The sequence below is a fragment of the Lipotes vexillifer genome, unplaced genomic scaffold, assembly GCF_000442215.2.
Source record: "Lipotes vexillifer unplaced genomic scaffold, Lipotes_vexillifer_v1.1 scaffold31, whole genome shotgun sequence".
NCBI lineage: Eukaryota > Metazoa > Chordata > Mammalia > Artiodactyla > Lipotidae > Lipotes > Lipotes vexillifer.
The window spans coordinates 2,695,736-2,713,051 of record NW_006792454.1 but is presented as its reverse complement, the minus strand read 5'-3'; the positions used below and the strand labels follow the sequence as shown (position 1 = coordinate 2,713,051).

The 17,316-nt window shown below is 38.6% G+C and overlaps 1 protein-coding gene across 1 annotated transcript in view; it reads left to right on the top strand.

Moving 5' to 3' along the window:
• Positions 1-17,316, top strand: part of FREM1 (FRAS1 related extracellular matrix 1) — a 154,427-nt gene that overhangs the window by 91,378 nt on the left and 45,733 nt on the right. Inside the window, exons 20-23 of the mRNA XM_007465647.1 lie at positions 3,230-3,374; positions 8,146-8,287; positions 10,923-11,118; positions 15,039-15,303. Coding sequence (XP_007465709.1) covers positions 3,230-3,374; positions 8,146-8,287; positions 10,923-11,118; positions 15,039-15,303 — 748 coding nt within the window. The remainder of the gene's footprint in view (positions 1-3,229; positions 3,375-8,145; positions 8,288-10,922; positions 11,119-15,038; positions 15,304-17,316) is intronic.

Here is a 17,316-nt window from a genome sequence, read left to right as displayed (position 1 = left end):
TGTTTATTATTAGGTTAAATAAGTATTGTACGCATATGGTATGAAGTTTGCACTACACGATCATTTTGAAGAAAAAATTTTAAATTTTCATCTAAATTAATATTTTGGTGACATTCTCAGAGATTAGATTTTCACCTGTATTTTATTTTTGGTTCATTTATGGCTACATTAAAAAAAAAAAACTTTAGTATATTCTAACCTCTGCCCCCACCAAACAATAGAACTTAAAAACTACCATATTATGTAATCTGTTTTTTTCTTATCAATTATTATAAGCATCTTTTTACCTTTTAAATACTGAGAACATGATTTGTGATAATTACAGTGTTTCATTATATGGACATACTGCACTGTAATTTTATACAGCTATCTCCTATTTTTAAATATGCAGATAACTTCATATTTTGATATTATAAGTTACATATCAATAAACATATTTTACATATATTTATGTAACATAAATCTTGGTGCCCATCTCTTAATATTTCTTTTGAATAAATTTTTATAATGAGATCGCTCGGTATGGAAAGGTCAGCATTTATAATACTTTTTGGGAAAAAGAATGCCATTGCTACCATGTGCCTGGGTATGCCTTTTGTCCTAATCAATAATGGATATTATTTTTAAAAACCTTTGCAAACTTGGCAGTCAATTAATTGTTTCTCATTGTTATCTTGATTTGAAGTTCTTAGATTATGAGTGAGATTGAACATATTTTCATGTTTATTGACCAGATATGTATGTTTCATCTTTTGTGAATTGCCCCATAATGTCCATTGCCCATTTTTCCATCAATTTGTATTGATTAATAAGGGATTGGTAAATACTGATGCTTTGTATTTTTGTCACATTACAGTAAGTTTTTCCATGTTTTATTTGCCTTTAATTCATGTTTTTAAATACAGAAGTCAAAATTGTAGGTAGTAAAATTTATTGTTATTTTTCTTTATGCATTTTTCTTTTGTTTTTATATTAGGAAGATCTTCTACATCCAGGAATAAGATATTTATTTGTATTTTCTTCCAAATCTTTTAAAACAGCTTTATTGAAATATAACTCATGGGCCATAATATTCACCAATTTAAAGTGTATAATTCAGTGGGTTTTAGTGTATTCATCATCACAGTCGATTTTAGAACATTTTTGTTATCCCAAAAAAGTAATACCATACACATTAGCAGTCACTCTCATCCCTCCCTCCCCAAAACCCCAGGCAGCCACTAACCTATTTTTGCCTCTATAGATTTGTCTGTTCTGAACATTTTACATAAGTGAAACCATATAAATGGAATATGTGATCTTTTGTAACTGGTTTATTTTATTTAGCATAATGTTTTCAACATTCACCCATTATTGTAGCATGAGTCAGTACTCCATTCCTTTTTATTGCCAAATAATATTCCATTGTATGGACATACCACAATTTATTTATCCATTCATCAGTTGATGGACATTAGGGTCACTTCCACTTTTTTGACTATTATGAATGATGCTGTTATAAACATTCACGTACAAGTTTTTTGTATGGGTATATACTATATTTTCATTTCTGTTGGCTGTATATCTAGGAGTGGAATTGCTGGGTCATATGTAACTCTATGTTTAACGTTTTGAGGAACTGCCAAGCTGTTTTCCAAAGTAGCTGTATCATCTTACATTTCTACTGGCAACATATGAGAATTCCATTTTCTCCACATGCTCACCAACATTTGTTATTGTCTATCTTTTTTTTTTTTGTCTATCTTTTTAATTATAGCCATCCTAGTGTGTGTGTGTGTGTGTGTGTGTGTGTGTGTGTGTGTGTGAAGTACTATCTCATTGTGGTTTTGATTTCCATTTCCCTAATAGCTAGTGGTGTTGAGCATCTTATCATAGGTTTTTTGGCTATTTATATATCTTCTTATATCTTCTTTGGAAAAATGTCTACACAGATCCTTTGCCCATTTTGTAACTGGGCTGTCTTTTACTATTGAGTTGTTAGAGTTCTTAATACATTCTGGATACTAGATCCTCCCTTATCAGGTATATGATTTGTAAATATTTCCTCCAGTTCTGTGGGTTGTCATTTTGCTCCCTTGATGGTTTCCTTTGGAGTTCAAATTATCTATGTTTTTGTTGTCATTTTGTTTTTTCACTTGTGCTTTTGGTGTCTTATCTACAAAACCATTGCCTAACCCAAAGTCACAAATGTTTTCTTTGAACAGTTTTTCTAGCTTAGCTCTTGGTGTTTAGGTCTATGACCCATTTTGAGTTAATTTTTGTATATAGTGTGAAGTAGGGATCCAATTTCATTTTTTTGGCCTATGGATACCCAGTTGTTCTTTCCCCATTGAATGGTCTTGGTGCCCTTGATGAAAATCAGTTGATCAGATATGTATGAGCTCATTTCTGGGCTCTCTTCTATTAGATTCATCTGTATCTGTTCTATGCCATTACTACCCTATCTTGATTACTGTAGCTTTGCAGTAAGTTTTGAAAATGGAAAATGTGAGTCCTCCAACTTTGTTCTTTTTTCCCCAAGACTGTTTTAGCTATTCTGGGCCTCTTGCATTTCCATATAAATGTTATATAGGTTTTTTTTTTTTTTTTTTTTTTTTCCTTACGTTATGCGGGCCTCTCACTGTTGTGGCCTCTCCCATTTGCGGAGCACAGGCTCCGGACGCGCAGGCTCAGTGGCCATGGCTCACGGGCCCAGCCGCTCCGCGGCATGTGGGATCTTCCCGAAACGGGGCACGAACCCGCGTCTCCTGCATCGGCAGGCGGACTCTCAAGCACTGCGCCACCAGGGAAGCCCTTATATAGGTTTTTAAAAATAGTTTTATAATTAAGTTTTGAATCATCTAGAGTTTATTTTGGTTGTTGGCTTGAGGTAGGGATCTAACTATAAATTTCTCTATGTAATGAACTAATTTTCTGTTTCATTTAAACGCTTTGTCACCATTGTTCTCCTGCAGTTTATTAAATAATATATACTTTCCCACTGATTGTAAATAAGACCCTTATCAAATACTAACTTATTTAAATGGGAACTTTTATTGAACGAGGAGGGGTGCTCTTACTTCATAAAACAGTTTGATTTATGCATTTATCAGTGCAACCTTATTGTATTGATTAATGAGCTAATGCTAATACCAATGCCTTGGAGGTTAAAACAAATTATCTGTGATGTGCTTTGAAGTGGTTCGATCATAAAAAAGATTTACTTTCTCTCTTTTTTCCCTTTTTCCAGGAATGAGGTTGATGTATTTGCATGATGACTCAGAGACCCTTGCTGATGACTTTACAATCCAGTTGTCGGATGGGAAACATAAAATACTTAAAACCATTTCTGTAGAGGTCACCCCAGTTAATGATGAGAAACCAGTGCTGAGCAAGTAAGCTACCTGAAAAGAGTCCCTTTCAAATTCTGTATAAAATTCTAAGGTCTGGAAGACTAGATGCAAATGGAATGTGTGTCCTCGAGAGACAAACAAGTCTTTGACAGCTCCTGCCTGTTACAACTTGCCCCACCTAGTCAGGCACCTAGAACCTTTGGTGTAAATATTAGTTAATATAACTTCTCCTTAACAATTCTCAAATTAGCCTTTTAAAAATTAATTTTTATCGGAGTATAGTTGCTTTACAATGTTGTGTTTCTGCTGTACAGCAAGATGAATCAGTTATATGTATACATATATCCCCTCTTTTTTAGATTTCCTTCCCATTTAGGTCACCACAGAGAATTGGGTAGAGTTCCCTGTGCTATACAGTAGGTTCTCATTAGTTATCTATTTTATATATAGTAGTGTATATATGTCAATCCCAATCCCTCAATTCATCCCACTACCCCTTGCCTCCTTGATATCCGTAAGTTTGTTCTCTACATCTGTGTCTCTATTTCTGCTTTGCAAATAAGTTCATCTGTAGCATTTTTCTAGATTCCACATATGAGTGACATTATACGTTATTTGTTTTTCTCTTTCTGGCTTACTTCAGTCTGTATGACAGTTTCTAGGTCTGTCCACATCTCTGCAAATGGCAGTATTTTGTTTCTTTTTATGGCTGAGTAATATTCCATTGTATATATGTACCGCATTTTCTTTATCCATTCCTCTGTTAATGGACTTTTAGGTTGCTTCCATGTCCTGGCTATTGTAAATAGTGCTGCAGTGAACACTGGGATGCATGTATCTTTTTAAATTATGGTTTCTCCACCTTTCAGTTATTTGATTTTCCTCTAAAAGTTTTATTTAGTTGTCACTAATTCAAAATAACCAAACATACAATATAGAATGAACAGGGTACTAAATATTTAAACACATGCATGCACACACATCAGAGTGTAATTCATATATAGATTCAATTAAAGTGTGGTAATATTAACTGCAGACAGTCCTCACTGTGGATTTGGTCAAACTTTGAACTAAGAGTGACTGAGGGAAATATATCACTGACACCTCTTTCATCATCTTGGTATTTCATTGTCCTCCAGTCCTCTGCTGTGTTCCATAGGGATCAATGCCCCCTTGCCACCTGTTGTCAAAATGATCACTTTTTAAAAATTCTGTACTGATATTATTAATTGCAGACTTTCTCAGTGTCTCCCTCTGTAGCTGATCAGAGTTTGGTCATAGGGTACAGAGTCTTCATCCATTATATTTCTATAGCTCTAGCCATTTCTCTTATTATTGGAAACTGTACAGAACTGTCCAAGGTTAGAACTTTAGGAAGTCCGACTCTTCTCAGGTGCTGGTTGGAGAGAATTGTCTGCTCCTTGGTACCTCTTTGACCATTTTAATGGTGTAGCAGTGAGGGGCATTGAGTAGACAGTCCAAGTCTTTATCAGGAAGTGAACAATTTCCTGAAGTGTGTAAACTCCCAAAGTCTCGTCCACTTTGCAGAAAACAGGACCTTAAACAAATCCCTTCCTTATTCTGCCAATTCTCCTGCTGTTCCCTACGGGCCACCAAGACCCTTGGAAAGCATTATGGGAAATACTGGAGATAGTTTTTTGGAGGATTGCATCTCGGATATCAGTTTGACAGGGAGTATTCAATAGAAATTTCTATTTCCTTATTCTGTAGCTGGAATGTTGGATTGGTAAATCTTGATTTATAAAAATGAAAATATGAAGGATATTGTGGTATTATGAAACCTCCTTTCTGATGACCTCATTTTACCTTAAAAGGAGGGAGAGAGGTGAAAACTGGTGTTTATTAAGTGCTTACTATGTGGCAGTACGTTGGCTCCTTTCACATATAGTTGTTCCTTAAGTCCTCACCAAAACTGTGTGAAGTAGGTATCGTTATCCTCACTGAGACAACTGAGACCAGAAAGGTAAAATAACTTAACAAGGCACTCATTCAGTCCTATCTGATTTACTATTTCTTGCTATGTTCTTGCTATTAAACTTCCTGGCATGGCTTCATCTACAGAATCACCAAAGCTCCTCTAACTTGGCCTCGAAATTCCTCCTCCTTCTTTCTTTTCTTTTTTCCTTTCCTTCTTTCCCTTCCATATGTGTCCTTGGGCATATCACCTCTTGCCTTCTCCCAGAACTTGCTCCATTATTTTTTCCCTATCGCATCTTCCATCTCTCTCTTTTCATTCCTTCTGCTAATAAGACACAGGGATATAGTTAGTGGTGAGGGGAGCAGATTCTGGAACCAGACTGCCTTGGTTCAGCCACTTATTGGTGGTGTGGCCTTGAACGTGTTACTTAACCTCTCACTACCTCTTTGTCAGCTTCTTTGTAAATGGCGATAGTAGCAGTGTCCTCTTCATGTGGTTGTTGAAAGGATTAAAGGAATTAAAATATGTAAAGGTACTTCAGAGACTAGTACCTATTAAGTTCTCATAAGTGTCAGTTATTAGCGTTATTCCAAGCAGGTATTCTCATTCTAAAACTACAACGGTGACCCAGTCCCTCATTTATTTCAGTGCCAAACTATTTGGAGGAATAGTTTGTGTTTGCTTCCTCTATTCCTGCCCACTCTCCAACCTCCCTTAAAAGTTACCCTCGGATTTCCCACCAAATCTAATGGCTCTTCTCATCTCGCTGGACCTTGTTAGGTCATTTGACACCATTCCTTTGATATTCCTTTTAGATGCTGTGCTTTTGGCTCGTGGGGTTACACCCCCTTAGCCCACCTCTGATTCTAGTTGCAGCTATGATGGAACGTACCCTGCACGCTGTCTGTGCCCCATCTAAGTGCCCGCAGTGTTCTGCTTTTTTTGCCTCTGGGCTTTCTCTGAAGCAGCAGTGGCTCATTCAGCCCATGTCCAGGCACAGGGAAGAATACTCTGAGGGCAACCCTCCACCTCTGAAAGGTAGTGGAGAAGATAAGTATCCCAGCCTCCTATCCTTCTGAAGCATAATTTGAGGCATATTCTACATGGCTCTTCAAAGGATCCCCAGCAGGATTGAGCCCCATAGCAGTAAATACACCCTTCGTTGCCTTTTCCTCCTTCCCTTCCTCACTCCTCCCTCCCTCTCGCTTGTTCCTGAGATCACTTCCCAAATAAATTACCTGCACCAAGGTCTTTGTCCCTTTCAGGGTAACTCAGACTATGACATACTTTCTTCTCTCTTGGACCCTCTGAAATTTAATTCTGACCCTTTCTTTCTACCAGACTCCTTATCATCTTCATTGTATTTGCTTCCTGTTTTGATTCATCTGTTTCTATATTAAAAGCACCACTGGGGGGGCTTCCCTTGTGGTCCAGCGGTTAAGACTCTGTGCTCCCAAAACAAGGGGCCCAGGTTCAATCCCTGGTCAGGGAACTAGATCCCGCATGCCGCAACTAAAGATCCTGACTGTGGCAACAAAGATCCCGTGTGCCACCACTAAGACCCGGCGCAGCCAAATGAATAAGTATTAAAAAAAACAAAAAAGGAGAGACCTTTCCACACAGTCATGTGTTTTAAAAAAAAAAAAAAAAGCACCACTGGGAATTCCCTGGCGGTCCAATGGTGAGGACTCCACGCTCTGACTGCCAGGGCCCCGGGTTCAATCCTTGTTTAGGGAATTAAAATCCCACAAGCCGCGTGGCGTGACCCCAAAAAAAAAAAAAAAAAAAAAAAAAACCCCCCACCACTAATCTCCATAAGCCCTAAACCATCATTCTAGCCTTCCAAAATGATAGGATTAATATTCTCTAGTAAAGAGGTGGGCAAAAGTTACGTCCTATGGCCAGGGAAGATGTCAGTTATGAGTAGGCAAGAAAAGCCTAGTAAAAGAGGTTAGAACTGAGGTACTTGGGCTGTGGCTTGTCAGCAGAGGACTGGAAGGCTGTTGAGAATGACCAGTTGATGCTACACAAATGTCCTTAATCTAAATCCCAAGGAAACTTCCCAGTTTTTCTCAGAAACAAAGTGTCAAGTTGGACACAGGCCATGTGTGATGACCAAAACCAAGAGCTAGAAACACAGGTGAAAAGAAATCTCTTCTTCTCCTTGGTAAGACCGGGGAAAACAGACACATTGGCTGTGAAAGCAGCAGCCCTTTATAGGAGACACAGAACCCATAGCAGCAGCATTTATGGTAGGAGCAGCACCTGCTGTCTGTCCCAGCCTTCTCTTCAAGATGCCAGGAGCTGACCGGGCAGCTGTAGCATTTGGAAAAGATGAATTACTGTGAAGAGAACGCTAGTCACCCAGAACATTGCCAAGGAGGAGACTAATGTAGAGGGCTACAGATTACCTAAAAATCACCGAATTCATAATGGCCTATCATAAAGCGTGCCAGAACACGCGTGAATAAGTCATTTCATTTCTTTAAGTTCCTGTCTGTAAAATTAGAACAATAATACCTAGCCCACTTACTTCATGGAGCTGTTGTTGTATCAGATAAAATTTTGGAAACAAAATCAGTTTATAAAATAAATTTTAACAGAAAATTATAAAGCTCTATACAAGTAGACAGAAGTATGTAATTACCTCATGCCATACTCATTGTTGCTGACTAATTGTCTTTAGGACTTTCACATGTAAGGTGAAATGAAAGCTTATTTTACAAATCTGACTCCTCATTTTTAGTACTTTGGATATTGAATATCATTTCCTAATTTTTTAAGGTTGAACGCTGTAATAGTCATTATGAGTGTCCCCTCCTAAGGTGATGTCTTTTATTTTTTATATCAACCCAGACATCTTCCTTTCTACAGGAAAGCTGAAATTACAGTGAATATGGGTGAAACTCGTATTATTTCTAGTGCAGTTCTCTCAGCCATAGATGAAGACTCGCCCAGGGAGAAGATTTACTACTTATTTGAAAGGCTTCCCCAAAATGGGCAACTTAAGCTTAAGGTTAGTGGCCTTTTTACTTTTATTTTTCAAAATGAATGTAACAGGTATAAATTTTCTAAATGCACAAATTTCTATAACTGAATTTATTCTCTAATAGCCATATTTTGCTCAGAAGTAGAAAATGTAATTTTCCTAGTTTGGGGTGAACACCCACTATTCTAAATTTACTTCCTCAATTCAGGGTAAACTCAACCAAAATTAAGGTTCACCATTGCTCCTTCCCCATTGGGATTGTACCTAAATTGGAGCATAGGGAGTTACTGGGGTAAAGCAAGTTGTCTAGTTACTGATGAGAATCAGGCATCCTTTGAGATATCTTTATTTCTACTAGATTTTGATTTTTTTTAAAATAGACTTTATTTTTTAGAGCAGTTGTTGTGGGTATTAACAAACTGATTCTAAAGTTTATCTAGAGAGGCAAAATACCCAGAATATCTAACACAATGTAGAAGAATGAAATTGAAGGGCTGGCACTACCTGACTTCAAGACTAATATACAACTACAGTAATCCAGACAGTGTTGGTTTGGTACAAGAATAAACAAACAGATCGATGGAACAGAATACAGAGCCCAGAAATAGACCCACACAAGTGTAGTCAACTGATTTTTGACAAAGCAGCCGAGGTAATGCAATGGAGAAAAGATAGTCTTTTCACAAATGGTGCTCACCAGTCTGATTCAGACTTTGTGTGTGTGATGTCCAAGAATCAACCCAATGCAAATTATAGATCAGTCACTTGAGAAGGTCACTTGAGTAATCCATCAAAATGTCTATTTGAATGGTGGATTAAGGCTAGCAACAGTAACCACGAGCCATCTCCAATGTGATTATTTGACTGAATGCTTAACTTTTAATGTAATGTAGGTACAGCCTGAGAAAAGCAGCAAGGATTCATTCTGTGTAGAACAGCTTGATTGTCTTAGATTGTGGGCACCATAGAGAATCAAAGTGAAGAGCAATCACAGATTTAAATTGAGGTGCAGCTGTGTCCTTATTTCATTTCAAAGAGTAATGAAGCAGAAATGCAGTGACAGCTCACACATTTGGGTGACATGGGAACTGAAGTGTTTTGGTTATGAGAAAATCCAGATGGGTCCATGTTCCCAATATGGCGCCACAGAGTTCTCTCCCAGCTCTCTAGGGGTTTTCCAAGTCTCTCCAAGACCAGGGACCAGGCCTCCTGGACTTTCTCACGCATCCTGCTTTTCTGGTTGACTTTCCTGCGTTTTCCCCACCTTGAGACTGAATCTTATTTTCTTCCTCTTTGGGGGCTTGCAAATGATTTTGTTAAGTCAGAGCTCACACTTGGGAATGCAAGTGGGGAATTAGATGGAGATGACAGAGAGCAAAAGATATCATCTTCTGTATTTACTTTCTGGGAAGAGATTATAAAGAAAAACATTAAATAGAATTGCGGGCTGTTTGGTTTAAAACCTGAAAGAGAATCTGTTTTAAAAAATAAATTTACGAACAGATCTTATGATGCAGACAAACAATGTGCTTAATTATTATAATATAATTAACTTTCACCCAGTGAGCACTGGGGCAGAACATACCTGTGTGCAAACATCAGATGGGCACAAACATTAAAGAGGAGGGAACTTTATCAGATAGAATGACAAAGGGAAGTGGTAACACAGTGAGGGGTGAGAAGGCATGTGAAATAATGTGACAAAGGAAATTTTTTTTAAATCGTTTAAATTTGTGTTACAGTCTCTTAAACCAGACAGGAAAAGCACAAGATAATATCATATAGTAAATTTTTAAGATGACATTTTGCTTGAATTACTTCAAATGACTTTTATGAGCCCTTCTTAGGGAAAGCTATGCATTTTAAAGAGAAAACAGTAGAACTATTAATCAGAGACAGATTTATTATTATTGTATTTTCTAATAGTCTCAGTTGTCAGCTCTCCCTCAGCATAAGGACCTCTTTTAATTGAAAATGCCGCAATTTCTGTACTGAGTTCTGTACAGAATATGTGCTTAGCTAATGCCAGCTTATTATTAGAAGAGCATGATACATAATACATATATGATATTTGCAGTTGTTTTCGTGCTGACTCAGGGTATAAATGTAGGGAGTGATAGGGACTTTGATCATTTTGGGTCTTTAGGAAGCCTAAAAATGTGTGGACAGTAAATACACCCATCCTACTTATGTTTTATCTACTTCAGATAAGCCCAGTGACAAACCAGTTTGGAATAATAGGTTTTATTAGTTGTACAATGATAAGAACTAAAAACAAAAAAGGAAACCCCAAGTGAGACACGTTTAATTTTTAAAGAATCAATGCCAACAGCTCGATTACCCACCTGCTCTCAATAATTGAAATACTTAATCAGCTATGATTGCTTGTGTTAAATACCTTGGAAATAGCACTGCAGTTGAATTGCCGCATGACTTCGTCAAAAATCCTTTGGTTAAAGCTCGTTTTTTCCCCAAGGCCTGAAATTGTTTTAATATATTTCTTTAAATGGAAAATATGATGCAGAATGGCAAAAAATTAAATCTAGAGTTTTCCTGAAATATCATTTATATTGGAAGTTTTCAGAGGATATGGAAGATGTCCACTGACACAACGTGGGGGGAAAAAACCCCTGGGCAGCTGACTAATTCTGACACCTTTCAGATAGGGAGGGACTGGGTCCCTCTCCATCCTGGCATGAAATGCACTCAGGAAGAAGTGGATCTGAACTTGCTGAGGTACACACACACGGGCGCAATGGATTCCCAGAACCGAGACAGCTTCACCTTCTACCTCTGGGACGGTGACAATAGGTCCCCTGCATTTGACTGTCACATCACCATCAAGGATATGGGAAAAGGTAAAGCATTTCTATCAGGGTTTATTGGAACCACCTTTTACAACCAGAAGTGAGCTGGTGTAAGCCCTTAAAGATTTTCCCCTCCCTCTCTTCCTCTCTCCCTCCCTCCCTCCTTCCCCCTCTCCCACCCTTTCTCCTTCCCTCCTTTCCTTTCTTCCTTCCATCCTCTATCTTGAAATTCCATCATTTATGATTTGATCCTTTGACTCCTCACTTGCTTTGCCTGGGATCTGTGAGGTTTATGAGGGTAGCCAATTCATTTATTATTTTCAGTATTTCAAAAAGCCTATTAAAAAATGCAGCCTTGCCCACAATATGGCTGCACAGGCTACTTTAACTGTCAGGGTTTTAAGCTTTAAGTAAAATTTTACCAAATCAATGTGATGACTCTAGTTTTATCTTCAGGGATTGAGTTATTACTTGAAAACAGAGTTTGAAAGGAAAAATATTTTCAATACAATAATAATAAAGGAAATAAAAATAAATGTGTCTTAAAATAAAAAAATAATAGAAAGGAATTTTGCTATTGTAAAGGTTGGAGGTTGTTTCTCTGTTCACTTTGGAAGTGCTGACAGTACTCTTCAGGGACAAGGGAGAATGCTGTAAGATAATTATCTTCTTGAATTAATTAAAGACCATTTGCATGATAGGACTCAGCAGCACATAAATGGCAGAAGGAAGAAATTGAAAAAAAAATACTGGAAAGGAATCTCGGCAAGGGAGAGTGTAAGCCCTTGATTCCCAACATGTCACTCACTGCCCCATACTTTTCCTTAGAGCTTATGTGAGGAGGGTAGAGATCCTAGCTCATTCATCTGTATAGTCCAGGATCTATATATTCCTAGGACCAAGCATAGCCTTAGATCCTCAGTATGTGCTTGATTGACAGAGTGCTTTCTTTTTTGCCTTGGCTGCCAGGAAGCTCAGAGCTAAATTAAATTGGATGCTTAGGTACAGTAAAAGTCTTACTTCATATGTATGGTAAAATTACAGTTCTGAATTTTTTTAAGACAAATTTTGAGCTAGCTTGATTGATTTTCAGATGTTTATTTTGGGGCTGTATAATAATATATTTTATTTGCTTGTTTCCTTGAAGATGTCTAATAAGTGACTCTCAGATAGGCTACGTGTTACTGTACACATTTATTTCTCTATGCAAAAGTAAGACTGCATTCATCTTAAGTATTTGTCCAGGCAAAACGTAATACAAGTAAAATGCACCTAATGTATTAGGGCAGGTTATCCTGTCATTGCCGTAGGGAGATGCATTCCCTAGCATGGGGGGGAGAGTTCTGTTCCAAGCAGCCACCTGGGGATTCTTTCCAGCTAGGGGATCGTTTGTCTCGGAAGTCCTCAGAGTCACTTTGAGAGTGAGATATGGAGGGTAATGAGAGAATTTCATGGGCTAGGCTTGGAGGTAGGGTACCTGTGGCTGAACTGCGGTCACGGGCCACATTAAGGAGTCTGGGCAGTAAACACTGGAGCAGTGCATCCAGGAAGAAAAGGCATTGAGGCTGGTGAGTGCCTCACTAGTCTCTGCTACAACTGACACGTGATTGTTTTCTAAAAGTATTTGTGAAAACTTACATCAGGCAGATACATTAACCTGTTAACATTTTCAGAAGCTCATAATTTCTTTTTTTTTTTAAACGTAGTGCTGTTTTATCTCTGTACAGTGTTCTCTCCTTCCCCTCCTCCTTCCCTGTTGCTGTCCTTCCTTCCTTCCTCCCTCCCTTCCTCCTTTTCTTTCTCTCTCTCTCTTTCCTTCCTCCCTCCCTCCCTCCCTCCCTTCTCGCTCCCTCCTCCCTTCTTTAGCATCACTTTTCTCAGTTTGCAGTGTAACTTTATAGCCATAATTGTTCATCTCTAAATGAAACTATACTGAATTGTTAGACTAAATCAACACTAATATTAGCATATTGAACACTTGGGTTATTTCCATTTGGGAGCTATTATAAATAACGTTATGCCTTCCCATTGTGCTGTGTCTTCTGATATGTGCAGTGGCAAAAATGACATGGACATCTTTGAGAGAAGTCGAGAAGGACATTGTCTATAGTTGACCCTGATCCATGCTCTGTCATTACAGTGCTGAGAAGTTGGGTTCAGGCAAAACCTAGATGCTTTCCCTCCACTCAGCTGTATCTTCTGCTCCTGGTGAAACCTCCTGTGCATGATTTTTGTTTCCCCAGCCTTGTTCATTCTTCTTACTTCCTTGATAATATTCATCTTGACTCCCTCTGAAGAATCTGGGGCTCAGGTTTTGATTTAAAATTAGGTTTGGTCATTGATTCTTAGGTTGGACATAAGTTGCATAGCATTTTGAGTTAAAAGCATAGTACACAAAAAAGACCAATTTGATCATCTAAAACAGGGTTTCCCTGTCTCGGCAATACTGACATTTTGGAAGGCATAAGTCTTTGTTGTGCACTATCAGATTTTTAGCAGCATCTCTGGTCTCTGCCCACTGGAATCCAGTAGCACCTCTCGGATAGGATAACCAAAATGTCTCCAGACATTGCTAAATGTCCCCTGGGGGGCAAAATTGTCCCTCATTGAGAAACACTGGGGTAAAATTATACCTCCTTGATGTTTTATTTCCTTATAGGACTAAATATCTTTTCAAGATTTTATTGACTGTATTTTTAATTTAGAAATGACTTGGCATTTATTTTACACACATTCCTTTTGGATATTCACTGTTTTAGTGTTAATTTTCAAGAATTCCTTATATACTAAAGAAAGGAAGCAAAATAATTAAATGTTTGAGTTTGTGCTCCTGGGTTAGATATTCAAGCTCCACCTTTCATAATTGTGTAATCATTAGCAAGTTGGTTAACATTTCTACACCTTAGTTTCCTCATTTATAGCCTGAGAAATATGACAAGACCATAACCCTGTAACTGTACAAAGTAGAAACTCTATAGTATTTCAGTTGTGATCATGTTTTTAATGAACCTCAGGTGAGCAAAATTGGATTCGAATCCTTAGTTTGTGCAACACTGTATCCTTTGTCTATGTGTGATCCTCTTCTCCTTTGCTCATTCAGACACTCATTCATACAGTCTTTTAAACACACATAAGAACACCTGTGTAGCCACCACACATACAAGCACTGGAATGTTAACAGTATCAAACATCTACCTATGTGCTCTTTCCAACCTCCAGTGAGAACCACCATCCTGAATGTTGTGTTAATTTTCTTACTTTCGTTTATAGTTTTCTGGAACTTGCTCACTCAGCTAATTTTAAATATTAATAAGCTACATCTTGTGTGGTTGCATATAGCTCTAGTGCATCTGTTTTGCTACTGTACAAAATTCAGTTGTATGAATAGACCACAGTTTGTTTATACATTCACCTTTTGAGAAGGCATTTGGGTTGTCTCCAATTGTTCTCAGTTACAAGCAGTGCTGCCATGACCATTCTAGCACAGATCTCCTGGGTACAAGTGCATGTTTCTCTCCAGCATGCAGCTGTAGTGGAATCCCTGGGTCAAGGCATAGGTGAGTATCCAACTCTTTACAAAATAATTCCAGATTATGTACCAGTTTCCACTCCTACCAGACTCATATGCAAGATTCTACATCCTCTTCAACACTTGGTATCATCAGGCTCCTACATCCTTGCCAAGCAGAGGGTTACAAGATGACAACTTATTGTGATCTTGATTTATATTTCTGTGACTCTTCATGAGACTGAGCATCTTTTGTGCCTTTATTGGCCATATTGTTACGCCTTCTCTGTGATATCTGCTCATGCCTTTGGCTGAATTCTTTTATTAATCCTTGTTATAGAAATCTTGCTTATGTCATATTAGTTTTGACTTCTACACAGTTTGACCTTTGCTTTTTACCTTCACCTTGGACATTTTATTTTTAAAAATTTGGTTCTTGACCACAACCTCTTCTGCCACGCAGGTGATATTGTCATCCGGACAAAACCACTTTTGGTGTCTAAAGGTGACAGAGGTTTCCTGATGACCACCACCCTCCTTGCTGTGGACGGAACAGACAAGCCTGAGGAACTTCTCTACGTCATCACCTCCCCACCGCGATATGGCCAGGTCGAATACGTCCACTATCCTGGGGTCCCCATTACAAGCTTCAGCCAAATGGACATAGCAGGACAGACAGTCTGCTACGTACATAAGAGCACGGCAGCTGCCCACAGAGACACGTTCAGGTGAGCCCCGAGGAAACTTTTCAGAACTCCTTCTTTGGATTAGTGCTTAGAAAGACAAAGGAGGGGAAAAAATGGGTCCTTTCCCAGCTCTGGTGTAAGTATGCTCTTCATCCACTCCCTCGATGGATGAAAGGGAAAGGTGCACAATTAAAATGACAGCAGCCAGCCAAGAAATTAGGGCTCGTTGTTTAAAAATAAACACCTAAGCAGATCTCAGTGCAAGCTGTTCCATGAAGAGACATGTGAAGACCTGAGGATCCCCGCTAATGAGAGCTGTGGAAAAGTAATTTACCTCTTTTTGAGTATGTTTTTCTATCTGAGGGAAAGGAATTTGCTAGTAAACATTTGGCATAAGCAGACAGTGCCTTTTGACACAATGTGTTCTGGTAACTACATCATAAATCATGTTGCCATAAAATGGATCGTATTTCCCCATAGAAACCGTGTTATAATTGGGGGCTGTGCACCTGTTCAAGGATTCTGTATCAAATAAATCACTGGAAGGAATAACAATCTGTTGAAAAGGCAAAGATACAACATTAATGAAGGTCTACATTCATTTAAAATACTGAAATCTGTTTCCAGTCACAGAAAGCAAGAAAAACTGCAGAGGATCTATCATTTAGCAGTTTTCAAAGCTGGCTGAACTTGAGTTTTCCCAAGGACCTCAGGGCTGGGATGAGAACCCGGAAATCTTAGACTAGCCTTTGGGGGACCGTGGTACACATCTGACCCTGAATTTTACCAATTAAGAAGGAGGCTGTGGGGCTTCCCTGGTGGCGCAGTGGTTGAGAGTCCGCCTACCGATGCAGGGGACACGGATTCGTGCCCCGGTCCGGGAATCCACGGAGCGAGTGGGCCCGTGGGCCATGGCCGCTGGGCCTGCGCGTCCGGAGCCTGTGCTCCGCAACGGGAGAGGCCGCGACGGTGAGAGGCCTGCATACCGGAAAAAAAAAAAAAAAAAAGAAGGAGGCTCTGAGAGCATTGATTCATTTTCCATACACATAGGACTTCTGGCCTCCAGTATAATTTTTACCATGTCAGAAAACAACCTTCAAAAGAATGCTGTAAAATAACATAAATGTCGCAGACTCCTGTATTATTTGACGGGCTCCCATAAACTATCAATTACACTGATATACCCGTGTCCAGATACCACTATCCTCTATCATATATCTTATCTATCTAAATTCAATATGTCTGCTATGATAAACCGTGTTTAAATGTCAGTAAAGATGATTTTGCTTCCCTTTTTGGCATTTGGAATGATGATTTGAAAAGATGATTTGGATAGTTCAACTGTTAAACAAAAAAATCCAGGGGAGTTTGAACTAATACCTTCTTTTTTCCCTTGACAAATGTTCTTAACAAGCAGATAATCATTTGGTTGGTCACTCTCTCAATAACCAATTCAGTGCTTGAGTGTTGCTCAGTATTAACTGAAACATCAGAAGTGGGGAATACTTTTCCCGCTGGTTCTTTGGCTTGGGAAGGCATAGGCCTGGGGTCAGTTCCTGCCTTCATTACATCACATCTCTGGTTTTCCTCAAGTCACACATTCTCCTGTGCTCGCATTAACTCTTCCATGAAAAGGAATGATGCTCATATTAGCTGCCTCAGAGAGTTGCTGAGAGGTTTAAATGGGCTTGTGTACATAAAGTACTGAAAACAATACATGGCACGTAGGAAGAACAAGATAAATATTGGCTTCTATTTTTACTGTTACTATTGTTGTTGTCATTCTTGTTGTTATCATTGTTTACTATATTCTTTCCTTGGCCCCATTTTTATCATTGTTTACTATATTCTTTCCTTGGCCCCATTTTTTCTCTCCATTCTTTACAACACTAAGATTAATCTCGGAGGAAAGAAGGTATAAAGAGCAATGATGATTCTTTTTTTCCTGTTTGTTAATGGAGGGTGGATGCTTCTCGGCTTAACCTAGGTATACCAGATTCAGGGCTTTTCATTTGACACCCATTTCTGGGACTTCTTGTTCCTGTCCATTCCTGC